This window comes from Pseudophryne corroboree, chromosome 11 (genome assembly GCF_028390025.1).
Source record: "Pseudophryne corroboree isolate aPseCor3 chromosome 11, aPseCor3.hap2, whole genome shotgun sequence".
NCBI classification, from domain to species: domain Eukaryota; kingdom Metazoa; phylum Chordata; class Amphibia; order Anura; family Myobatrachidae; genus Pseudophryne; species Pseudophryne corroboree.
The window spans coordinates 173,705,298-173,732,726 of NC_086454.1; the positions used below are offsets into that span (position 1 = coordinate 173,705,298).

Here is a 27,429-nt window from a genome sequence, read left to right on the forward strand (position 1 = left end):
AAAAGATGGTTGCGGCCTACGAGACCATTCAGTGAGCAGGTTGCAGGCCTGAGTGTTTAGCGGGACCTGTTAGACAAGTGGTCCGGTTCCCACCTGGGATAATCATGGTTTCAAGACCAGTCTCTCGCTCCTGTGGTAGCGGCGCAATTCTCACCGAGGACAAGTGTCATGTTAGGATACTTGTCGCCTCTTTAACGGTCTAAAGTTAAGGGCCGTTATAACGGTTTTCCACAGACAAAAACCGAAGAAATGGCACAAGCTAGAAAGATTTCCCACTGGGCGACGAAAACATTTACGCGCTCTATCAGCGATGTTCGTTCCAAGAGTGGACAACTGGGAAGCAGACTTCCTCGATGGACACGTTCTCCGTCCAGGAGGGTTGAGCCTTCGTCAAGCGGTTTTCACAGAAGTGACAAGTCTTTGGAGAATTCCACAAATAGACAGGATGGCGTCTCGCCTCGACAAGAAACGTCAGAAATATTGTTCCAGGTCAAGGGTCCCTCAAGCGATAGCGGTGGACGCCCTAGTGACACCGTGGGTGTTTCGGTCGGTCTATGTGTTCCCTCCACTTCAACTCTTTCCAATGATGTTAAAGATTATAAGAAGAACATAGGTTCAGGTGAACCTCATTGTTCCAGACTGGTCAAGGAGGGCTGGTGTCCGGATCTTCAGCAATTACTCATAGGAGATCCCTGACCTCTTCCTCTGTGAGAGGATCTGTTATAGCAGGGGCCGTGTGTGTTCCAAGACTTACCGCGGTTTCCATTGACGACTTGGATATTGAACATCGGATCCCAGCCTGAAAGGGTATTCCCAGTGAAGTCATCCCTACTCTTCTTCAGGCAGAAAAGAAGTAACGTCAAAACATTACCACCATATTTGGAGGAAATTATGTGTCTTGGTGTGAATCCAAGAAGGTTCCTACGGAAGAATTCCAGTTGGATCGTTTTCTCAATTCTTTTGTTACAAGATTGTGTGGATGCGATCTTAGGTTGGGCTCGATTAAGGTTCAGATTTCAGCCTTATTGGTTTTCTTCCAAAAACAATTGGCCTCCTTTCCAGAGTTTCAAACTTTTGTTAAAGGAGTCTTACACATCAATCCTCCCTTTGTGCCTCTGTGGCACCATGGGATCTTTACGTGGTGTTGCAGTTCCTGCAATTTCTTTGGTTGAACTTTTCAGTAGGGTTGAGTTGAAATTCCGCACTTGGAAAGTGGTCATGCGGTTGACCTTGGCATCCGCAAGGCGGGTGTCTGAGTTTGCGGCTTGGTCTCACAAGAGCCCTGTTAATTCTTCCATGAAGATAGAGCGGAGTTGAGAACTCTGCAGCAGTTTCTGCCAAATGTGGTTTCATCGGTTTCACTTGAACCAACCTGTTGTGGTGCCGGTGGCTACTGAAGCCTGGGCGACATCGAAGTATCTCGATGTGGTCTGAATTTTGAAATTTTGTGTTGCCAGATTGGCTCAGATCAGGAAAACGGAGGATCTGTTTATCCTATATGCTCCCAACAAGATTGGGGTTCCTGCTTCCAAGCAGACTATTGCACGCTGGATCTGTAATATGATTAAGCTTGCTCGTTTTACGGCTGGATTGTCGTTACCGAAATCGGTGAAGGCCCATTCTACCAGGAAGGTGGTCTCATCCCGGGCGGCTGCCCGAGGGGTCTCGATTTTGTAGCCTTGCAGAGCAGCTACTTAGTCGGGTTCAAACAATTCTGCAAATATTCTACAAGTTTGATACCCTGGCTGATGAGGACATCTTGTTTGGGCAATCGGTGCTGCAGAGTCATGCGCACTCTCCCGCCCATTCTAGAGCTTTGGTATAGACCCCATGGTCCTTTTGGAGTCCCCAACATACGTATGAGAAAATAGGATTTTAATACCTACCGGTAAATCCTTTTCTCTTAGTCCGTAGAGGATGCTGGGCGCCCGTCCCAGTGCGTACTGTATCTGCAGTTATTGGTTATGGATACACTCATGTTGTGTTTCTTTTCAGTCAGTCTGTTGCTGACGTTATTCATGCCATGGCATGCGGTATGCTATTATTGGTTGTGTTTACACACAGGTTGTGTTACATTTTCGGTCAGCATATTGCTGTATATTTTTCATGCAGTCGGCTGGTGTTCTATTGAATGCCACGTTCTGCGGCATGTTTGAGGTGTGAGCTGGTATGACGCTCACCGTGTTTAAACAATAAATTCTTTCCTCGCAATGTCCGTCTCCCTGGGCACAGTTCTATAAGTGGAGTCTGGAGGAGGGGCAGAGGGAGGAGCCAGTTCACACCCATTCAAAGTCTTAAAGTGCCCATGTCTCCTGCGGATCCCGTCTATACCCCATGGTCCTTTTGGAGTCCCCAGCATCCTCTACGGACTAAGAGAAAAGGATTTACCGGTAGGTATTAAAATCCTATTATATGACCACCGTAAATGTGTTCTATATAAATAATATAACCATTAAATTCATGTACAATACTAGCGAGCTCCTAAAACATGGTAAAATTAGATTAATATTCTGAAGCTCTGTTCTGGCCATCTTTTGGCATGCACAGGAGAAGGAGTCAACCGAGGATTATAACGTTGCTTGTATCCTGACCCTGCCGCCTTATCAAAGAAGAGGATATGGCAAACTTCTTATTGAATTCAGTAAGTCCATTGCTAGGCTCTTGCAGCTCATATACAGTATGTGTGCTTCCACCCTATTCCCTTTCATGTCCCTGACGTTCCCATCAACTGCTGTTTCCTATAAGGTTATGAGCTGTCTAAGGTGGAGGGGAAGACTGGTACACCGGAGAAGCCTCTTTCAGATCTAGGTCTTCTCTCCTACCGAAGTTACTGGTCTCAGACAATCTTGGAGATCCTAATGGAACTGAAGACCGAAACTGGAGAGAGACCACAGATCACCATTAAGTAAGATGCAGAGGGATTAGATGGTAAATAGACATACAAGAAACAGTCATGGCTGAAATGAGATTTATTCATTAACAGTTTCTTATATAGCGCAGCAAATTCCATTGCGCTTTACAGTTTGATTTCAGGCATTAACTGTTTGTTGTGAACACGCGTGCAGTGTATGCAGATGTGCTGATCCTGACTTTTATATCCCTAGTGAAATTAGTGAGATCACCAGCATTAAGAAGGAAGATGTCATCTCTACATTGCAGTACCTAAACCTCATCAACTACTACAAGGTACTCATCTTACAGATAGAAACTAACCAGCTGTCACTGTTGTGTCCCCCTTATACCCACAGTAGTAGTAGTAGAACGTCTAGATTACCATGCCGCATTAATCATATTTGGTGCTTCCCTTATAGGGGCAGTACATTCTCACGCTCTCAGAAGACATTGTGGAAGGTCACGAAAGGGCAATGCTGAAAAGGATTCTTAGAATAGACTCCAAGTGTCTGCACTTTACACCCAAGGACTGGAGTAAAAGAGGGAAGTGGTAGGATGCATACGTCGCAAATATCAAGGAGGACGGCAAAATATTAAAATTGAGGAATTTAACAGATAGTATTATTGGACTCTTGTGATCATTTCATATGGTCTTTTAAGGACATCTGTCAGAACAATGATGATGCATATTTGTCATTGTGGATGAAGAACAAATCTGATTCCTCTTGTTGGATGTATGGGCAAAGATTGTCTTTTTTTTTTTTTTTTTTTTTGCTAAAGTGGTAATGTATTTAATGGAGCCAAGAATCCCAGTTTTAAGAATGGTCAGTGATTGCTGCAGTGTGTCAACCTTGAGCTGGGACACTACCCCCCGGTAACATGACTAGATCCCGTATGAGCTGCCTCCTGGAGATGGCATTCCAGAACAACTATTATGAAGGGTGAAAAGGATTTAAACAACTATTTTGTAAGTGGATAGTTGAATTACCCTTAGCAGGTGCAGTTTCCACCATCAGTGAAATATTGGTTACCTTCAGTTGTATTTAAATGGTCCCTATGTATAGGAATTGGGAAAATACCACCAACTACAATGATTGAATGGGTTGAATTGAGGAAACTGTCCAGGATCATTAACAGAGCACAGCTGAGGCCTAACTCTATTACTGCTGCTTAGTGTGAGGGTTGACTACACGAACTCTGTGTAATATGTTGTAAATAATGTTTCATACCATATGTACAAAGCATTTTATTAATAGATTATTTCCACTCCATACATGTTGTTTTGGTTATTAAGTATGTTATTGTAATGTATTTATAATTGATAAAACTTGCAACTAGGCTATATATCTGCTGTTACAATCTAATTGTGACCCACGTACAATGAACTGTTTCTAGTTTATTTGGTTTCACATTTTCTACCTTGTATGTTGGGAATAGTGTGTGACTATCCTGCCCACTTTCTCAGACTGTTCATATAATTCATATAAAACAAATGTAACATCATGCAGAGTGATAGCCTCTATGAATAAAGCCTCACATGCAGCATTCATATAGTTTAGGTGTAGGTTGTCCTTCAGGACAAGGTCCCAGGTTCTTTTTTTCTTTTTTTTAAACAAAAATTTTATTGAGCAGGGTAGGAAAAAGTTACACCAAGTAGACTTGACATCATTGGGAACAGAACATCATATATAACAATGTTGACAACAAGTATTTGGGGTCAAGGCCTTGTAGGTATTAATAAAATATCAATAAAGGCGTAACAAATCGAAATACAGAAACAGAGCATAACTATTTTTCTAAATGGGGAAGAATAGTCAGATTGATAAGAAAGGTGTATAATAGAGATAGAGAGGAAAAATGAAAAAGTAAACCTTTATAGATATACAATTAAAGGAATAGAAGAAAAGAGAGAACAAGAGACGGATGAGGAAGGGGGCTGGGGGGGTGGGAAGATGGAGTATAGGAATAGAGGATCAAAGGAATAGCCAGTCGAGGTGTTTACGTATTATCAGTGCGACATAATGATCTGTAAGGTGAAGTTAAATGGTTGCTAGGGGAGGTTTGGCCTCATAGTAGGTAGTCCATGGTGACCAGACACGAACAAATTGAGTCAGAGTATCGTGTATGACTGAGGAGATTCGTTCCAGTCTGTAGGTTGACCATATAGCGTTGATAGTAGCAGGTAAGGGGTGACAGATTTCCAATTTGCTGCAATTTGACATGTAGCTGTATTAAGTATATGAGTGATCAATTTATGTGTGGGTTGCGGGAGGTGGGCTATTGGTCTAGCTGAAAGTGAGTACAAAGGTGAAGGGCGCATATCAAAATCAGTAATATTTTGAATTAACGTATGTATTTCCATCCAATATTCACTTATACAGTGACATGACCACCATATGTGTAACAAGGTCCCTCTTTGGCCACATTGACGCCAGTAAAGATCTGACCTGTTGGGATAAATAGTACGGAGGCGGGTAGGAACCAGATGCCATTTAACATAAAGCTTATGAGCATTTTCTTTTATACGTACTGAAATCGAGCATTTCGATAGTGCCTGCTTAATTTGGGGCCATTCTCCAGAAGTGAGGACCTCACCCACGTCTTTTCCTCTTTCTTACTGCCATGGAGTATAGTAGGTGCAGGTGCCACTGGGTCATAGTCATCCCATGTGACTATGCTAACAACTGTTTCTCTAACGTCCTAGTGGATGCTGGGGACTCCGAAAGGACCATGGGGAATAGCGGCTCCGCAGGAGACTGGGCACAAAAGTAAAAAGCTTTAGGACTACCTGGTGTGCACTGGCTCCTCCCCCTATGACCCTCCTCCAAGCCTCAGTTAAGATTTTGTGCCCGAACGAGAAGGGTGCAATCTAGGTGGCTCTCCTGAGCTGCTTAGAGTAAAAGTTTAAATAGGTTTTTTTATTTTCAGTGACACCTGCTGGCAACAGGCTCACTGCATCGAGGGACTAAGGGGAGAAGAAGCGAACTCACCTGCGTGCAGAGTGGATTGGGCTTCTTAGGCTACTGGACATTAGCTCCAGAGGGACGATCACAGGCCCAGCCATGGATGGGTCCCGGAGCCGCGCCGCCGTCCCCCTTACAGAGCCAGAAGACTGAAGAGGTCCGGAAAATCGGCGGCAGAAGACGTCCTGTCTTCACTAAGGTAGCGCACAGCACCGCCATTGCTCTCAGCACACTTCACACTCCGGTCACTGAGGGTGCAGGGCGCTGGGGGGGGGCGCCCTGAGACGCAATAAAAACACCTTTTTTGGCAAAAAATACATCACATATAGCTCCTGGGCTATATGGATGTATTTAACCCCTGCCTATTTTTACATAAAAAAGCGGGAGAAAGGCCGCCGAAAAAGGGGCGGAGCCTATCTCCACAGCACATTGGCGCCATTTTTTCCTCACAGCTCCGTTGGAGGAAGGCTCCCTGACTCTCCCCTGCAGTCCTGCACTACAGAAACAGGGTAAAACAAGAGAGGGGGGGCACTAAATTGGCATATAAATATATACAGCAGCTATATTAGGGAAAAACACTTATATAAGGTTATCCCTGTATATATATAGCGCTCTGGTGTGTGCTGGCAAACTCTCCCTCTGTCTCCCCAAAGGGCTAGTGGGGTCCTGTCCTCTATCAGAGCATTCCCTGTGTGTGTGCTGTGTGTCGGTACGTTGTGTCGACATATATGAGGAGGAAAATGGTGTGGAGGCGGAGCAATTGCCTGTGTTAGTGATGTCACCCCCTAGGGAGTCGACACCTGACTGGATGGTCTTATGGAAAGAATTACGTGATAGTGTCAGCACTTTACAAAAGACTGTTGACGACATGAGACAGCCGGCAAATCAGTTAATACCTGTACAGGCGTCTCAAACACCGTCAGGGGCTCTAAAGCGCCCGTTACCTCAGGTCGATACAGACACGGACACTGACTCCAGTGTCGACGGTGAGGAAACAAACGTATTTTCCAGTAGGGCCACACGTTACATGATCACGGCAATGAAGGAGGTTTAGAACATTTCTGATACTACAAGTACCACAAAAAAGGGTATTATGTGGGGTGTGAAAAAACTACCCGTAGTTTTTCCCGAATCAGATGAATTAAATGAGGTGTGTGATGAAGCGTGGGTTTCCCCCGATAAAAAACTGCTAATTTCTAAAAAGTTATTGGCATTATACCCTTTCCCGCCAGAGGTTAGGACGCGTTGGGAAACACCCCCTAGCGTAGATAAGGCGCTCACACGCTTATCAAAACAAGTGGCGTTACCGTCCCCTGATACGGCCGCCCTCAAGGAACTACGGCCGCCCTCAAGGAACCAGCTGATAGGAAGCTGGAAAATATCCTTAAAAGTATATACACACATACTGGTATTATACTGCGACCAGCAATCGCCTCAGCCTGGATGTGCAGTGCTGGGGTGGCTTGGTCGGATTCCCTGACTGAAAATATTGATACCCTGGACAGGGACAATATATTATTGACTATAGAGCATTTAAAGGATGCATTTCTATATATGCGAGATGCACAGAGGGATATTTGCACTCTGGCATCAAGAGTAAGTGCGATGTCCATTTCTGCCAGAAGAGGATTATGGACGCGACAGTGGTCAGGGGATGCGGATTCCAAATGGCATATGGAAGTATTGCCGTATAAAGGGGAGGAGTTATTTGGGGTCGGTCTATCGGACCTGGTGGCCACGGCAACGGCTGGAAAATCCACCTTTTTACCCCAAGTCACCTCGCAGCAGAAAAAGATACCGTCTTTTCAGGCTCAGTCCTTTCGTCCCCATAAGGGCAAGCGGGCAAAAGGCCACTCATATCTGCCCCGGGGCAGAGGAAGGGGAAAAAGACTGCAGCAGACAGCCTCTTCCCATGAACAGAAGCCCTCCCCCGCTTCTGCCAAGTCCTCAGCATGACGCTGGGGCCTTACAAGCGGACTCAGGCACGGTGGGGGCCCGTCTCAAGAATTTCAGCGCGCAGTGGGCTCACTCGCAAGTGGACCCCTGGATCCTGCAGGTAGTATCTCAGGGGTACAAATTGGAATAAGAGACGTCTCCCCCTCGCCGGTTCCTGAAGTCTGCTTTACCAACGTCTCCCCCCGACAGGGAGGCGGTATTGGAAGCCATTCACAAGCTGTATTCCCAGCAGGTGATAATCAAGGTACCCCTCCTACAACAGGGAAAGGGGTATTATTCCACGCTGTTTGTGGTACCGAAGCCGGACGGCTCGGTGAGACCCATTTTAAATCTGAAATCCTTGAACACTTACATAAAAAGGTTCAAGTTCAAGATGGAGTCACTCAGAGCAGTGATAGCGAACCTGGAAGAAGGGGACTATATGGTGTCTCTGGACATCAAGGATGCTTACCTCCATGTCCCAATTTGCCCTTCTCACCAAGGGTACCTCAGGTTTGTGGTACAGAACTGTCACTATCCGTTTCAGACGCTGCCGTTTGGATTGTCCACGGCACCCCGGGTCTTTACCAAGGTAATGGCCGAAATGATGATTCTTCTTCGAAGAAAAGGCGTCTTAATTATCCCTTACTTGGACGATCTCCTGATAAGGGCAAGGTCCAGAGAACAGTTAGAGGTCGGAGTAGCACTATCTCAAGTAGTACTACGACAGCACGGATGGATTCTAAATATTCCAAAATCGCAGCTGATTCCGACGACACGTCTGCTGTTCCTAGGGATGATTCTGGACACAGTACAGAAAAAGGTGTTTCTCCCGGAGGAGAAGGCCAAGGAGTTATCCGACCTAGTCAGGAACCTCCTAAGACCAGGCCAAGTGTCAGTACATCAATGCACAAGGGTCCTGGGAAAGATGGTGGCTTCTTACGAAGCGATTCCATTCGGCAGATTCCACGCAAGAACTTTTCAGTGGGATCTGCTGGACAAATGGTCCGGATCGCATCTTCAAATGCATCAGCGGATAACCCTGTCTCCAAGGACAAGGGTGTCTCTCCTGTGGTGGTTACAGAGTGCTCATCTCCTAGAGGGCCGCAGATTCGGCATTCAGGATTGGGTCCTGGTGACCACGGATGCCAGCCTGAGAGGCTGGGGAGCAGTCACACAGGGAAGAAATTTCCAGGGCTTGTGGTCAAGCATGGAAACGTCACTTCACATAAATATCCTGGAACTAAGGGCCATTTACAATGCCCTAAGTCAGGCAAGACCTCTGCTTCAGGGTCAGCCGGTGTTGATCCAGTCGGACAACATCACGGCAGTCGCCCACGTAAACAGACAGGGCGGCACAAGAAGCAGGAGGGCAATGATGGAAGTGGCAAGGATTCTTCGCTGGGCGGAGAATCATGTGATAGCACTGTCAGCAGTGTTCATTCCGGGAGTGGACAACTGGGAAGCAGACTTCCTCAGCAGACACGATCTTCACCCGGGGGAGTGGGGACTTCACCCAGAAGTCTTCCACATGATTGTGAACCGTTGGGAAAAACCAAAGGTGGACATGATGGCGTCCCGCCTCAACAAAAAACTGGACAGATATTGCGCCAGGTCAAGGGACCCTCAGGCAATAGCTGTGGACGCTCTGGTAACACCGTGGGTGTACCAGTCAGTGTATGTGTTCCCTCCTCTTCCTCTCATACCAAAAGTACTGAGAATCATAAGAAGGAGTAAAGACTATACTCGTGGCTCCGGATTGGCCAAGAAGGACTTGGTACCCGGAAATTCAAGAGATGCTCACGGAAGACCCGTGGCCTCTACCTCTAAGAAAGGACCTGCTCCAGCAGGGACCATGTCTGTTCCAAGACTTACCGCGGCTGCGTTTGACGGCATGGCGGTTGAACGCCGGATCCTGAAGGAAAAAGGCATTCCGGATGAAGTCATCCCTACCCTGATCAAAGCCAGGAAGGATGTAACCGTACAACATTATCACCGTATTTGGCGTAAATATGTTGCGTGGTGCGAGGCCAGGAAGGCCCCTACAGAGGCATTTCAACTGGGTCGTTTCCTGCATTTCCTGCAAACAGGACTGTCTATGGGCCTCAAATTAGGGTCCATTAAGGTTCAAATTTCGGCCCTGTCAATATTCTTCCAAAAAGAACTGGCTTCTGTTCCTGAAGTTCAGACGTTTGTCAAGGGAGTACTGCATATACAGCCTCCTTTTGTGCCTCCAGTGGCACCTTGGGATCTCAATGTAGTTTTGGGATTCCTAAAATCACATTGGTTTGAACCACTCACCACTGTGGACTTAAAATATCTCACATGGAAAGTGGTAATGCTGTTAGCCCTGGCTTCAGCCAGGCGTGTCTCAGAATTGGCGGCTTTATCCTATAAAAGCCCTTACCTAATTTTTCATACGGACAGGGCAGAATTGAGGACTCGTCCTCAATTTCTCCCTAAGGTGGTTTCAGCTTTTCACTTAAACCAGCCTATTGTGGTGCCTGCGGCTACTAGGGACTTGGAGGATTCCAAGTTGCTGGACGTAGTCAGGGCCCTGAAAATATGTTTCCGAGACGGCTGGAGTCAGAAAATCTGATTCGCTGTTTATCCTGTATGCACCCAACAAGCTGGGTGCTCCTGCTTCTAAGCAGACGATTGCTCGTTGGATTTGTAGTACAATTCAGCTTGCACATTCTGTGGCAGGCCTGCCACAGCCAAAATCTGTAAAAGCCCATTCCACACGGAAAGTGGGCTCATCTGGGGCGGCTGCCCGAGGGGTCTCGGCTTTACAACTTTGCCGAGCAGCTACTTGGTCAGGGGCAAACACGTTTGCTAAATTCTACAAATTTGATACCCTGGCTGAGGAGGACCTGGAGTTCTCTCATTCGGTGCTGCAGAGTCATCCGCACTCTCCCGCCCGTTTGGGAGCTTTGGTATAATCCCCATGGTCCTTTCGGAGTCCCCAGCATCCACTAGGACGTTAGAGAAAATAAGAATTTACTTACCGATAATTCTATTTCTCATAGTCCGTAGTGGATGCTGGGCGCCCATCCCAAGTGCGGATTGTCTGCATTACTTGTACATAGTTATTGTTACAAAATCGGGTTATTGTTATTGTGAGCCATCTTTTCAGAGGCTCCTTCTGTTATCATGCTGTTAACTGGGTTCAGATCACAAGTTGTACGGTGTGATTGGTGTGGCTGGTATGAGTCTTACCCGGGATTCAAAATCCTTCCTTATTGTGTACGCTCGTCCGGGCACAGTATCCTAACTGAGGCTTGGAGGAGGGTCATAGGGGGAGGAGCCAGTGCACACCAGGTAGTCCTAAAGCTTTTTACTTTTGTGCCCAGTCTCCTGCGGAGCCGCTATTCCCCATGGTCCTTTCGGAGTCCCCAGCATCCACTACGGACTATGAGAAATAGAATTATCGGTAAGTAAATTCTTATTTTTTTCTCCATTAAGCATGTAAAAATATACTGCATTGTGTTATGTATGCAGTAATGCCATGTATCATTACATTGCTGGATCGGTACATCATTCCGATGTGTACCTAGCTTTTTATTTTGTAGACTCCTTTAGTGCTATGACCAAAAATCAGATGTATAACCATAATTGTCTAGCTAAAGCTGGGCATACACTATACAATTATCTGGCAGAACATCTGCCAGATCTGACTGGTTGGAATGAAAATCTGGTAATGGATGAGAACAAATGACAAACAACCATTTGCTCTCAAACACTTGAAAATAGACAAAAACTGGCATTCACACAAATTGGTTAATAACTCTGTGATTTAAAAGATTTGTCTGAATTACAGTTTTTGTCTATTTTCCAGCGTTTGAGAGCAATTGGTAGATTGTTATTTGCTCTCATCCATCACCAGATTTTCATTCCAACCAGTCAGATCTGTCAGATAATTGTAAAGTGTATTCCCATCTTTAAGATTGTGCATTAGATTGTGTTGTGATAATAGAATTGATTTCGCGCACTCAGTAATGCTGGGTACACACTATTAGATATATCTGCAGATCAACTGAGCGTTTTTTTTCTTTTGCAGGGAAAATGAGTCTTAGACGCAATGTAATGCATTGGGACGCACAAGCAGCTTCTGCTGATTAAAATGATATGCGGCATGCTTATATTCTGTGTGGCAGCGACTATAGTTGTATACAAAATGATATGCTACTGTGTTTTTCTGGAAATACTAACATGGCATTTTGGATGCAGAGAGAGTTGCTATTACACACAGAATATAGGTATGTGGCTTATTTTGATCAGCAGAAACTGCTTGTGTGTTCTATTGCATTCCATTGCTTCTAAGACGCTCAGTGCTACTAAGTCCCACCATGGCGCAACTTCAAGGGCTGTTTAGCGTGACTGCAGCAAGGATGTAAGAGGACACATCTGTATAGACGGACTAGACTGCCAGATCGTTGTGACTGACGTCATGAATTGGCCGGTCAGTTACATGGACTGCCCAGTTGCACTGTCAATCACCGCCAGCTTGTGCACCAATAGATATATTGGTTATCGTGTGTGCTGCAGGGCCGACGCAATATGTGTGAACGACGGCATTCAGCCATATCATTGGTACACACTGGCCGACGGACCAGTGGTATATCGGACGTTCAATAGATTGCCGATATGGCAGCCAGTGTGTACGCACCTTTAAGACACAACAAAGTGGAAGTGTTTTTCCGTGCAAAGGGCTTTAAATGGTCACTTTTACTCTTAAGTAGACCCCATCACCAACTTTTTTTCCTATAATACTACATAGTCTGTGTAAAGTAATGGATATGCCTAAGGCAGGGCAAACCTTCTAAATGCACAGAATGTCATTGCTGGAAGCATGTGGGAAGAAGAAGAAAGAATTCAGCTATAAGGTTACATAATGTCAATTTAAATAGGATTTTAATTACTTACCAGTAAATCCTTTTCTCGTAGAGCATGCTGGGGTCCACATTAGTACCATGGGGTATAGACAGGTCCCTTGGGAGCCATGGGCAATTTAAGAGTTTAATAGTAAGGGCTGGCTCTATGCACCTCCTACCAGACTCAGTCTAGAAACTGCTCGAGGAGATGGACATACTTCGAGAGAAGGAAATACACAGATAGTGGTGAGATTCACACCAGCTCACACATAAGGCAAACCAGGCTAACCTAGCTGAACAACAGTACTTAACCAAGTAACAAGGCAGTACTGAACAAAGTAACTACTGCAGGAACACGAAGCTCTGGGCGGGCGCCTAGCATCCTCTTCGGACTACGAGAAAAGGATTTATCAGTAGGTAATTAAAATCCTATTTTCAATGTTCTAGAGGATGCTGGGGTCCACATTAGTACCATGGGGATGTACCAAAGCTCCCAGAACGGGAGGGAGAGCGCGGAGGCTCCTGCAGAACTGATTGACCAAACTTCAGGTCCTCAGCGGCCAAAGTATCAAACTTGTAGAACTTTGCAAATGTGTTCGACCCAGACCAAGTAGACGCTTGGCAAAGCTGTAAAGCCGAGACACCCCAGGCAGCCGCCCAGAAAGAACCCACCTTACGAGTAACATAGTATCTAAGGTTGAAAAAAGACAATTGTCCATCGAGTTCAATCTATTTGTGGTCTCCTATGCACGATTATTTTGTAGAAAATTTTGACTGAAGTAGATTACTGCCGTTACGTTTTACCCCTCTTTTTTATAATAACCATAGTGCGTGACTATGCCCCGTAACCCTGGATATCCTTATCCATTAGGAATTTATGTAACCCATTCTTAAAGGTGTTGACTGAGTCTGCCATTACAACTCCCTCAGGCAGGGAATTCCAAACACGTATCGGCCTTACCGTAAAAAAAGCCTTTACGCCGTGTTGTGCGGAATCTCCTCTCCTCTAACCTGAGCGAGTGTCCACGAGTTCTCTGTGTTGATGTAACCAAAAACAGGTCCTGCGCAAAATCTGTATAATGTCCCCTTCTATATTTGTAAATGTTGATCATGTCCCCTCTTAATCTCCTCTTTTCCAGTGTAAATATTCCTAGTCTTGCAAGCCTTTCCTCGTATTCCAGCGTCTCCATACCCTTAATTAGTTTGGTCGCCCGCCTTTGAACCTTGTCTAGCTCCAGGATATCCTTTTTGTAGCAAGGTGCCCAGAATTGTACACAGTATTCAAGGTGTGGCCTCACAAGTGATTTATATAACGGGAGTATAATACTCTCGTCCCTAGCATCAATTCCCCGTTTTATGCATGCTAATATCTTATTAGCCTTCTTTGCTGCAGTCCTACTTTGGGTACTACTGCTTAGTTTGCTATCTATGAGAACACCTAAGTCCTTTTCCAGTACAGAATCCCCTAATTTTACCCCATTTAGTAGGTAGGTGTTATTTTTGTTCTTGTTACCACAGTGCATTACCTTACACTTGTCTGTATTGAAGCACATTCTCCATTTCGCTGCCCAAGCTTCTAATTTAACTAAGTCATTCTGAAGCGACTCCGCATCCCCCTCCGCATTTATAACTTTACACAATTTGGTATCATCTGCAAAAATTGACACCATGCTCTCTAGACCTTCTGTTGGGTCGTTAATGAAAATATTTGAACAATAGCGGTCCTAATACTGAGCCTTGCGGCACACCACTTAGCACTTCAGTCCAAGTTGAAAAAATAGGATTTTAGTACCTACTGCGAAATCATTTTCTCCTAGTCCACAGAGGATGCTGGGGACTCCAAAAGGACCATGGGGTATAAACGGGATCCGCAGGAGCCTGGGCACACTGAAAAGACAAACTGGGTGTGAACTGGGTCCTCCCTCTAAGCCCCTCCTCCAGACTTCAGTTATAGGAACTGTGCCCAGGAGAGACGGACATTTCGAGGAAAGGATTTTTGTTTAAACTAAGGGCTACAACCATACCAGCCCACACCACAAACATACCGTACAACCGGAGTAACAGTAAACCAGATAACAGTATGAATTAACAGCAGCAACAAGCTGAAAACAATAAATACACAACCCGTGTATAAACTAATTTAGCCAGCAAGAATACACTGCAAGTAACAGTCCGCACTGGGATGGGCGCCCGGCATCCTCTACGGACTAGGAGAAAAGGATTTACCGGTAGGTACTAAAATCCTATTTTCTCTTACGTCCTAGAGGATGCTGGGGACTCCAAAAGGACCATGGGGTTTATACCAAAGCTCCAGACCGGGCGGGAGAGTGCGGACGACTCTGCAGCACCGACTAAGCAAACGCAAAGTCCTCATCAGCCAGGGTATCAAACTTATAGAACTTAGCAAAAGTGTTTGAACCCGACCAGGTAGCCGCTCGGCAAAGCTGTAAAGCCGAGACGCCTCGGGCAGCCGCCCAAGATGAGCCCACTTTCCTTGTAGAATGGGCTTTTACGGACTTCGGCACTGGTAGCCCGGCCGAAGAATGAGGCTGCTGAATCGTACTACAAATCCAGCGTGCAATAGTCTGTTTTGAAGCCGGATGACCAATCTTGTTGGAAGCATACAGGACAAACAGCGCCTCAGTTTTCCTGGCAACAGCCGTTCTGGCGACATAGATCTTCAAAGCTCTCACAACATCCAGAGACTTTGGAACCGCCACAGCATCCGTAGCCACCGGCACCACAATAGGTTGGTTAATGTGAAACAAAGAAACCACCTTCGGCAGAAATTGTTGAGTCCTCAATTCCGCCCTATCCGAATGAAAAATCAAGTACGGGCTCTTATAAGATATAAGGCTGCCAACTCTGACACTCGCCTGGCAGACGCCAGCACCAACAGCATGACTACCTTCCAAGTGAGAAACTTCAACTCAACCTTATGCAAAGGTTCAAACCAGTAAGACATGAGAAACTGTAAGACCACCTCAAGATCCCATGGAGCCACAAACGGAGGATTGATATGCATTACTCCTTTCACAAAAGTCTGAACCTCTGGGAGGACAGCTAATTCCTTTTGAAAGAAAATAGACAAAGCCGAAATCTGCACTTTGATGGAGCCTTATTTCAGGCCTGCATCTACACCTGCCTGCAAAAAGTGGAGAAAACGACCCAAGTGAAAATCTTCCGCAGGAGCCATTTTAGTCTCACACCAGGAAACATACTTTCTCCAAATACGGTGATAATGTTTCGCCGTAACCTCCTTCCTAGCCTTAATGAGAGTGGGAATGACCTCCCCGAGAATACCCTTACGAGCTAAGATCTGGCGCTCAACTTCCATGCCGTCAAACGCAGCCGCGGTAAGTCTGGAAACACGCATGGACCCTGCAACAACAGGTCCTCTCTTAGAGGAAGCGGGCAAGGATCTTCCACCAGTAAGTCCTGAAGATCCGGGTACCAGGCCCTTCTTGGCCAATCTGGAACAACGAGAATCGCCTGAACCCTTGCTCGTCGAATGATCCCCAGTACCTTTGGAATGAGAGGAAGTGGAGGGAACACATACACCGACCGGAACACCCACGGAGACACCAGGGAGTCCACTGCACTGGCTTGGGGGTCCCTTGACCTGGAACAATACCTCGGGAGCTTCTTGTTGAGACGAGACGCCATCATGTCGATTAATGGAATTCCCCAACGCTTTGTCACCTCTTCAAATACCTCTTGATGAAGAGCCCGCTCTCCCGGATGGAGATCGTGTCTGCTGAGGAAATCTGCTTCCCAGTTGTCCACTCCCGGTAGGAAGACTGCTGACAGGGCGCTCACATGTTTTTCCGCCCAGTGAAGGATTCTTGTGGCCTCCACCATTGCCGCTCTGCTCCTTGTTCCGCCTTGACGGTTTATATGTGCCACCGCTGTGATGTTGTCTGACTGTACCAGGACAGGTCGACCCTGAAGAAGGCTTCTTGCTTGTAGCAGGCCGTTGTAAATGGCTCTTAACTCGAGAACATTTATGTGGAGACACGCTTCCTGGAGCGACCATCTCCCCTGGAAGTTTCTTCCTTGGGTGACTGCACCCCAGCCTCGGAGACTTGCATCTGTTGTCAGAAGTACCCAGTCCAGGATACCGAACCGGCGACCTTCTAGGAGGTGAGAACTTTGCAGCCACCACAGGAGAGAAATTCTGGCTCTGGGAGATCGACTTATCTTCCGGTGCATGTGCAGGTGAGACCTGGACCATTTGCTCAGTAAGTCCCTCTGAAACACCCGGGCATGAAACCTGCCAAACGGAATGGCTTTGTACGCCGCAACCATTTTCCCCAGAACCCGAGTTCAGTGATGGATTGACACACTCGTCGGCCTCAGAAGTTCCCTGACCATCGACTGCAGTGCAAGAGCTTTTTCTTCTGGAAGAAATACTCTCCGTAACTCCGTGTCCAGAATCGTGCCCAGAAAGGACAGTCGAGTGGTCGGAATCAACTGAGATTTCGGCAAATTGAGCACCCAACCGTGCTGTCGCAGTACCGACAGCACCAAATTTACACTCCTCAGCAACCGTTCCTTGGACCTTGCCTTTATCAGGAGTTCGTCCAAGTACGGGATAATTGTAACCCCTCGCTTGCGAAGGAGAACCATCATTTCTGCCATGACCTTGGTGAAAATCCTCGGGGCCGTGGAAAGCCCAAACGGCAACGTCTGAAATTGGTAATGAGAATCCTGTATCGCAAACCTGAGGAAGGCCTCCTTTATGTCGACTGACGCCATAAAATCCCCCCCTTCTAGGCTGGAAATCACCGCTCGAAGAGATTCCATCTTGAACTTGAAAACTTTCAAGTGTGGATTGAGGGATTTTATATTCAGAATCGGTCTGACCGAACCGTCCGGTTTCGGCACAACAAATAGGTTCGAGTAGAACCCCTCCCCCCGTTGTGACGGGGGAACTGGAACAATGACCCTCTGTAGACACAATTTTTGTATCGCTGCCAGCACCACCTCCCTGTCCGGAGGAGACCCTGGTAAGGCCGTAATGAAAAACCGGTGAGAGGGCACCTCCCGAAACTCCAGCTTGTATCCCTGAGATACAATCTCTAGGACCCAAGGATCCAGGTCTGATTGAATCCAGACCTGACTGAAGACTCGCAGACGGCCCCCCACCGGTCCGAACTCCCCCAGGGAAGCCTCAGCGTCATGCGGTGGACTTGGTAGAGGCAGGGGAGGACTTTTGGTCCTGGGCGCTGGTCACAGCAGGCGACTTCCTTCCCCTTCCTCTACCCTTAGAAGGGAGGAAGGACGAACCTTTTCCACGCCTGTATTTATTGGGACGAAAGGACTGCATCTGCTGATGTGGTGCCTTTTTGTGTTGTGTGGGAACATAGGGAAGAAAAGAGGACTTACCCGCCGTCGCGGTAGAGACTAGGTCCGCCAAGCCGTCCCCAAACAAGACATTACCGTTGAAGGGTAAAGCATCCATAGCTCTCTTGGAGTCGGCATCAGCATTCCATTGATGGATCCACAACGCCCTCCTGGCCGATATCGACATGGCATTGGCTCTTGATCCCAAGAGACAAACATCCCTCGCCGCATCCTTCAGATAATCTGCAGCGTCCTTGATATAACCAAGAGTCAAAAGAACATTATCTTTATCAAGGATATCCATATCATTAGCTAAATTCTCAGCCCATTTAGCGATAGCACTACTCACCCATACCGACGCCACCGCAGGTCTGAGCAATGCACCCGAATTAGCGAAAATGGACTTCAGAGACGTCTCCAGCTTGCGATCCGCCTGGATCCTTGAGAGCTGCCGTGTCAGGAGACGGAAGCGCCACTTTCAAACGAGATAGAGCTTTGTGAACATTTGGAGACGACTCCCATTTTTCCCTGTCATCAGAGGGAAAAGGATACGCCATGTAAATCCTCTTGGGAATCTGCCACCTCTTGTCCGGCGACTCCCAAGCCTTTTCACAAAGAGTATTCATTTCATGAGAAGGAGGAAACTTCACCTCAGGTTTTTTTTTCCCTTAAACAAGCAAATCCTTGTTTCCTGTACCGCAGGTTCATCAGAAATGCGTAAAATACTCTTCACTAAACGTGGATGCAAAGCAGCCTCAGTGAAATCGACCTCGGAATCAGAGTCCGTGTCGGTATCAGTATCTACCACTTGAGTAAATGGCCGCTTTTGCGACCCCGACGGGGTCTGCACCTGAGACAAAGCCTCCTCTATGGACTTTTTCCACACCTGTGTCTGTGACTCAGACTTATCCAATCTATTTGATAAAGAAGCTACATTGGTATTGATTGTACTTAGCAATGTGAGTAAATCAGGTGGCGGCTGTGCCGACAGGCCCAAATCTAGACCAGCATCCGCTCCCCCAACAACCTCCTCCGGTGAATAACATTCAGCCTCAGACATGCCGACACGTATTATCGACACACGGGGACACACACAATGTCTCAGCTAGGGGCCAGGCCCACAATGAAGCCCAGACAGAGGACACAGAGGGAGTATGCCAGCTCACACCCCAGCGCCCCAATATCCCCTCAAGGGATATATGTGACCAGCGCTGCTTATTATAATAAAAATGCACCACAACTGCGCCCCCCCCCCTCCCCCCCTTCGATTAGCTCCCCGTTATTTGAGAGGAGCTGTGGAGGTCCCGGGCCAGCGTCTCCTTCAGCCGCATGTTGGAGGAGAAAATGGCGCTGTGAGCCGCGCGGCTAAGCTCCGCCCCTTCCCGGCACGCTTCAGCCCGCCAGATTTGAAAATTGTAAAAGTGCCGGCGGGGGTCTGCGAAACGGTGCAGAGGCACCGAAAAGGCTTCTGCCGGCTCCCAGACCCCAGTAACATGCTGCCCAGGACGCGCCCCCCCCCCAGCGCCCTGCACCCTGTGAGTGCCGTTAGTGACAGTGTGTGGGAGCATGGAGCGCAGCGGTACCTGGTTACTGAAGTCTTCTGCCGTTCTGAAGTCTTCTGTTCTTCTCATACTCACCCGACTTCTTTCTTCTGCCTTCAGTGAGGGGGGTGACGGCGTGGCTCCGGGAACAAGCAGCTAGGCGCACCAAGTGATCGAACCCTCTGGAGCTAATGGTGTCCAGTAGCCGAGAAGCAGAGCCCTTAAACTAAGAAGTAGGTCCTGCTTCTCTCCCCTCACTCCCACGCTGCAGGGAGCCTGTAGCCAGCAGGTCTCCCTGAAAATAAAAAACCTAACAAAAGTCTTTTCAAGAGAAACTCAGGAGAGCTCCCCTAGTGAGTGTCCAGTCAGTCCTGGGCACAAAGTCTGAGGTCTGGAGGAGGGGCATAGAGGGAGGAGCCAGTTCACACCCAGTTTGTCTTTTCAGTGTGCCCAGGCTCCTGCGGATCCTGTCTATACCCCATGGTCCTTTTGGAGTCCCCAGCATCCTCTAGGACAGGGGTGTCAAACTCAAATTCATCGGGGGCCGCATCAGCAGTTTGGTCCCCATCAAAGGGCCGGTTGTATCTGTAGGTCTATCCAAAATTTTCCGCTCCACCTGCCTTATATGTGCCCAGCCATCTGCCCCCTTTTAAAGTGCCCAGCCATGTGCCCCCTTTTATAGTGCCCAGCCATGTGCCCCCTTTTATAGTGCCCAGCCATGTGCCCCCTTTTATAGTGCACAGGTCCCCATTTTACACATTGTGGCAGGCACAGGTCCCCATTTTACACATTGTGGCAGGCACAGGTCCCCATTTTACACATTGTGGCAGGCACAGGTCCCCATTTTACACATTGTGGCAGGCACAGGTCCCCATTTTACACATTGTGGCAGGCACAGGTCCCCATTTTACACATAGCGGCAGGTACAGGTCCCCATTTTACACATTGTGGCAGGCACAGGTCCCCATTTTACACATAGCGGCAGGTACAGGTCCCCATTTTACACATTGTGGCAGGCACAGGTCCCCATTTTACACATTGTGGCAGGCACAGGTCCCCATTTTACACATAGCGGCAGGTACAGGTCCCCATTTTACACATTGTGGCAGGCACAGGTCCCCATTTTACACATAGCGGCAGGCACAGGTCCCCATTTTACACATTGTGGCAGGTACAGGTCCCCATTTTACACATTGTGGCAGGTACAGGTCCCCATTTTACACATTGTGGCAGGTACAGGTCCCCATTTTACACATTGTGGCAGGCACAGGTCCCCATTTTACACATTGTGGCAGGCACAGGTCCCCATTTTACACATTGTGGCAGGCACAGGTCCCCATTTTACACATAGCGGCAGGTACAGGTCCCCATTTTACACATTGCGGCAGGTGGTGGAAGGAGGGAGAGAGAGAGAAAGAGAGAAGGGAGAGGGGCTGACTTACATTTGAAGCGGTTCTCGCCGCTCTTCAGCCGCCTCTCCCTCCTCGTCTGCGCGGCTCCCTTCTCCCTCCTCCGACGGGGTTTCGTTGAATGACGCGTTTGCGCCGTGACGTCACGACGCAATCGCGTCATTCCGCGAAACCCCCCCGCCCCCCCCGAGCTGGGCACTCGGGAGAAGGGGGTTTCATGGCGGCGGCACCGCGGGCCATCAGACGAGGTCTGGCGGGCCGGATTTGGCCCGCGGGCCTTGTCTTTGACACCCCTGCTCTAGGACATAAAAGATCCATTAACCACAACGCGCTGCTCCCTATTATCTAACCAGTTTTTAACCCAAGTGCATATTGTGCTTCCTAGCCCTGATTCTTGTAGCTTGTAGATAAGTCTAATGTGTGGTACAGTGTCGAATGCTTTGGCAAAATCTAAAAAGATTACATCCACCTCTTTACCCTGATCTAGGTTTGCGCTTACTGTTTCATAAAAGCCAAGTAAGTTGGTTTGACAGGATCTGTCCTTCACAAATCCATGTTGATTCCTTTTAATGACCTTATTGGCTTCAAGGAACTTCTGAATACTATCTCTTAGAATACCTTCCAATACTTTCTCCACTATAGATGTAAGACTAACTGGTCTATAATTACCTGGTTCAGCTTTACTTCCCTTTTTGAATATAGGCACTACTCCCGCTATACGCCAGTCTTTGGGAACCATACCTGATATTACTGAATCCTTAAAGATCAAAAATAGCGGTTTTGCAAGTTCAGAGTGAAGCTCCATTAGAACCCTTGGGTGAATACCATCGGGACCTGGTGACTTATTAATCTTTAAATGTTTTAATCGGTCACAGACTTCCTCGCATAAATAAGTACTTATCAGTGGGATATTCTCATTATTGAGATTATGTGTTAGTCCCTGAATTGGGTCCTCTCTAGTAAATACTGTTGAAAAAAAATAAGATTTTAAACCTACCGGTAAATCTTTTTTTCCTAGTCCGTAGAGGATGCTGGGGACTCCGTAAGGACCATGGGGATAGAGGGGCTCCGCAGGAGACATGGGCACTTTAAGAAAGACTTTAGATCTGGTGTGCACTGGCTCCTCCCTCTATGCCCCTCCTCCAGACCTCAGTTAGAGAAACTGTGCCCAGAGGAGACGGACAGTACGAGGAAAGGATTTTTGTTAATCCAAGGGCAAGATTCATACCAGCCACACCAATCACACCATATAAATTGTGATATACTATCCAGTTAACAGTATGAAAACGACATAGCATCAGTCCAAGACCGATGAGACTATAACATAACCCTTATTTAAGCAATAACTATATACAAGTCTTGCAGAAGTAGTCCGCACTTGGGACGGGCGCCCAGCATCCTCTACGGACTAGGAGAAAAAGATTTACCGGTAGGTTTAAAATCTTATTTTCTCTTACGTCCTTGAGGATGCTGCGGACTCCGTAAGGACCACGGGGATTATACCAAAGCTCCCAAACGGGCGGGAGAGTGCGGATGACTCTGCAGCACCGATTGAGCAAACAGGAGGTCCTCCTCAGCCAGGGTATCAAACTTATAGAACTTTGCAAAGGAGTTTGAACCCGACCAAGTAGTACCTCGGCACAGCTGTAGCGCCGAGACCCCTCCGGCAGCCGCCCAAGAAGAGCCCACCTTCCTAGTGGAATGGGCCTTGACCGATTTAGGTAACGGCAATCCAGCCGTAGAATGCGCCTGCTGAATCGTGTTACAGATCCAGGGAGCAATAGTCTACTTTGAAGCAGGGGCACCAATCTTGTTGGTTGCATACATGACAAACAGTGCTTCTGTTTTTCTGACTGTAGCCGATCTGGCCACGTAAATTTTCAAAGCCCTGACCACATCAAGGGACTCTGGATCCTCCAAGTCACGCGTAGCCACAGGCACCACAATAGTTCATATGAAAGGATGAAACCACTTTTGGCAGGAATTGAGGACGGGTCCGCAATTCCGCTCTATCCATATGGAAAACCAGATAGGGGCTTTTATGTGATAAAGCCGCTAATTCCGACACTCGCCTAGCCGAAGCCAAGGCTAATAACATGACCACCTTCCAAGTGAGATTTTTCAACTCCACCATTTTAAGTGGTTCAAACCAGTGTGACTTAATGAAACTTAACACCACGTTAAGGTCCCAAGGTGTCACCGGAGGTACAAAAGGAGGCTGAATATGCAGTACTCCCTTCACAAAAGTTTGTACTTCAGGGAGAGAGGCCAATTCCTTTTGAAAGAAAATGGATAAGGCCGAAATCTGAACCTTAATAGATCCTAATTTTAGGCCGAAATTCACTCCAGTTTGCAGGAAGTGAAGGAAACGGCCCAAATGGAACTCCTCCGTAGGAGCAGTCCTGGCCTCACACCAAGAAACATATTTTCGCCATATGCGGTGATAAAGTTTCAATGTCACGTCCTTCCTAGCCTTTATTAGCGTAGGAATGACCTCGTCCGGAATACCCTTATCCGCTTGGATCCGGCGTTCAACCACCATGCCGTCCAACGCAGCCGCGGTAAGTCTTGGAATAGACATGGCCCCCGTTGCAACCGGTCCTGTCTTAGAGGAAGAGGCCACGGATCTTCTGTGAGCATTTCCTGCAGATCCGGATACCAGGTCCTTCGTGGCCAATCTGATACAATGAGGATTGTTCTCATTCCTCTCCCTCCTCCCATTCTCAACACCTTGGGTATGAGAGGAAAAGGGGGAAATACATAGACCGACTGGAACACCCACGGGTGTCACTAGGGCATCTACAGCTACTGCCTGAGGGTCTCTTGACCTGGTGCAATACCTCTGTAGCTTCTCGTTGAGGCGGGACGCCATCATGTCTATCTGTGGCAGTTCCCACTGACTTGCAATCTGTGCGAAGGCTTCCTAAAGAAGTCCTCTCTTGGATGCAGGTCGTGTTTGCTGAAGAAGTCTGCTTCTCAGTTGTCCACTCCCGGAATGAACTGCTGAAAATGCGCTTACATGATTTTCCACCCAGCGGAGAATCCCGGTGGCTTCTGCCATTTCCACTCTGCTCTTTGTGCCGCCTTGGCGGTTTACATGAGCCACTGCGGTGATGTTGTCTGACTGGATCAGAACCGGTAGGTCGCGAAGCAATGTTTCCGCTTGCCGAAGGGCGTTGTATATGGCCCTCAGCTCCAGGATGTTGATTTGAATACAAGTTTTTTGACTTGACCCAAAGACCTTGGAAGTTTCTTCCCTGTGTGACTGCTCCCCCACCTCGGAGGCTCGTGTCCGTGGCTACCAGAATCCAGTCCTGGATGGCGAACCTGCGACCCTGCAGAAGGTGAGCACTCTGCAGCCACCATAGGAGAGACACCCTGGCCCTAGGGGACAGGGTGATTAACTGATGCATCTGTAGATGTGATCCGGACCACTTGTTCCGTAGATCCCATTGGAAAGTCCTCGCATGGAACCTGCCAAAGGGAATGGCCCCGTAAGATGCCACCATCTTTCCCAGGACCCGAGTGCAGTGATGCACTGACACCTGTTTTGGCTTTAATAGGTTTTTTACCAGAGTCATTAGTTCCTGGACCTTCTCTATCGGAAGATAAACCCATTTCTGGTCCGTATTCAGAATCATACCTAAGAAGGGCAGACGAATCATAGGAACCAACTGTGACACCTTCAGCGAAAGTGACACGCTGTTCAACAACTGCTCTTTTGATCTCGCCCTTATTAGGAGATCGTCCAAGTATGGGATAATTGTGACTCCTTGCTTGCGTAGGAGCACCATCATTTCCGCCAATTACCCTGAAATTGGTTATGACAATACTGTACCGTAATTCTCAGGTACGCCTGATGGGGTGGATAAATGGGAACATGAAGGTATGCAGCCTTTATGTCTAGATACACCATAAAATCCCCCCCTTCCAGGCTGGCGATGATCGCTCTGAGCGATTCCACCTTGAATTTGAACCTTTTCAAGTATAGGTTCAGAGATTTTAATTTTAAAATAGGTCTGACCGAACCGTCCGGTTTCGGGACTACAGCCAAAGTTGAGTAATATCCCCTACCTTGTTGAAGGAGGGGAACCTTGAGCACCACCTGTTGGAGATACAATGTGTGAATTGTATTTAATATTATCTCCCTTTCTGGGGGAGAAGCCGGTAGGGCCGATAAGGAAAAACCGGCGAGGAGGCACCTCTTCGAATTCCAGCTTGTAACCCTGAGAAACAATTTCTATTGCCCAGGGATCCACCTGTGAGTGAACTCAGATGTGGCTGAGGAGTCGAAGACGTGCTCCCACTGGGGCGGACTCCCTTAGCGGAGCCCCAGCGTCATGCAGTGGATTTAGTAGAGGCCGGGGAGGACTTCTGTTCCTGGGAACTAGCTGTGCCCCTTACCTCTGGTAAGAAAGGACGCTCCTCGTACTTTCTTGTTTTTCTGCAACCGAAAGGACTGCATTTGATAATGTCGTGCTTTCTTAGGCTGTGAGGGAATATAAGGCAAAAGATCAGATTTACCAGCTATAGCTGTGGAGACCAGGTCCGAGAGCCCTTCTCCACACAATTCCTCACCCTTGTAAGGTAAAACCTCCATATGCCTCTTTTAGTCAGCATCACCTGTCCATTGCATGTTCCACAGGACACGTCTAGCAGAAATCGACATAACGTTGACTCTAGAACCCAGTAGACCAATGTCTCTTTGAGCATGTCTTATATATAAGACAGCATCTTTTATATATCCTAGGGTCAATAACATGGTATCCTTATCTAGGGTTTCAATCTCCGCTGATAAGGTATCTGTCCACGCTGCTACAGCGCTATAAACCCCTGCCGACACAATCGGCGGTCTGAGTAGTGTACCAGAATGTGTGTAAATGGATTTCAAAGTACTTTTCTGCATGCTATCTGCAGGATCCCTGAGGGTAGCTGTATCTTGGTATGTCAGCGCTACCTTTTGGGTAAATGTGTCAACGCCTTCTCCACCCTAGGGGAGGATTCCCATCGTATCCTGGTCCTAGCAGGGAAAGGATACGCCATGAGAAATTGTTTTGGGAAACTGCAGTTTCTTGCCTGGAGATTCCCGCTCTTTTTCACACAATTCATTTGGTTCATGAGAGGAGGGAAATGTTATCTCAGCTTTCTTCCCCTTAAACATGTGTACCCTCCTGTCAGGGACAGATGGGTCATCAGTGATATGCAAAACATCTTTTATTACAATAATCATATATTGAATACTTTTCTGCCAGTTTTGGCTGTAACTTTGCATTATCGTAGTCGACACTGGAGTCAGACTCTGTGTTGGTATCAGTGTCTATTATTTTGGATAGTGGGTGTTTTGAGACTCTGAAGGTCCCTGCGACATAGGGACAGACATGGGTAGATTCCCTGTCTGTTCTCTAATCTTTTGTGCAATAAATTTACCTCAGCACTTAATTCCACATATCCAGTCAGGTGTCGGCGTTGTTGACGAGACACCAAACACACACATTTGCTCCATCTCCTCCTTAGAAGAGCCTTTTACCTCAGACATGTCGACACACACGTACTGACACACCACACACTCAGGGAATCCTCTTATCTGAAGACAGTTCCCCCACAAGGCCCTTTGGAGAGACAGAGAGAGAGTATGCCAGCACACACCCAGCGCTAATACCCCAGGAAAAAACACACGTGTTTACCCAGTAGCGCTGTAATACTATTATTTGCTGCCAATTATGTGCCCCCCCCCCCTCTTCTCTGAAACCTCCTTTCACCGTGGATAAGCAGGGGAGAGTCCGGGGAGCTTCCTCTCAGCTGTGCTGTGGAGAAAATGGCGCTGGTGAGTGCTGAGGGAGAAGCCCCGCCCCGCATAAATATAATAAAAACTGGTGGGGGCTCTTTATATATACAGTGCCTAGCTGTATCTATATCTCTTTTGCCAGAAATGAGGTTTATATTGCTGCCCAGGGCGCCCCCCCTGCACCCTTACAGTGACTGCCGTGTGTGAGGTGTGTGGGAGCAATGGCGCACAGCTGCACTGCTGTGCGTTACCTCAGTGAAGATCATGAAGTCTTCTGCCGCCTCTGAAGTCTTCTTTTCCTCTCATACTCACCCGGCTTCTATCTTCCGGCTCTGTGAGGAGGACGGCGGCGCGGCTCCGGGACGAACTCCAGGGTGAGAACTGTGTTCTGACTCCCTCTGGAGCTAATGGTGTCCAGTAGCCTAAGAAGCAGAGCCTTGAAACTCACAGAAGTAGGTCTGCTTCTCTCCCCTCAGTCCCTCGATGCAGGGAGTCTGTTGCCAGCAGGCTCCCTGAAAATAAAAAAACCTAACAAATATACTTTCTGTCAGAAAGCTCAGGAGAGCTCTCTGAAAAGCACCCAGTCTCCACTGGGCACAGTATCAAACTGAGGTCTGGAGGAGGGGCATTTAGGGAGGAGCCAGTGCACACCAGATCTAAAGTCTTTCTTAAAGTGCCCATGTC

The 27,429-nt window shown here is 47.6% G+C and overlaps 1 protein-coding gene across 2 annotated transcripts in view; it reads left to right on the plus strand.

The window, feature by feature from the left end:
* KAT5 (lysine acetyltransferase 5) overlaps positions 1-4,395 on the plus strand; it is a 111,792-nt gene extending 107,397 nt beyond the window's left edge. For both annotated transcript variants that reach the window (XM_063945088.1, XM_063945089.1), the window contains exons 11-14: positions 2,548-2,641; positions 2,746-2,905; positions 3,105-3,186; positions 3,312-4,395. In XM_063945088.1, coding sequence (XP_063801158.1) covers positions 2,548-2,641; positions 2,746-2,905; positions 3,105-3,186; positions 3,312-3,446 — 471 coding nt within the window. In that variant the 3' untranslated portion in view covers positions 3,447-4,395. The remainder of the gene's footprint in view (positions 1-2,547; positions 2,642-2,745; positions 2,906-3,104; positions 3,187-3,311) is intronic.
* Positions 4,396-27,429: the final 23,034 nt, after the last annotated feature.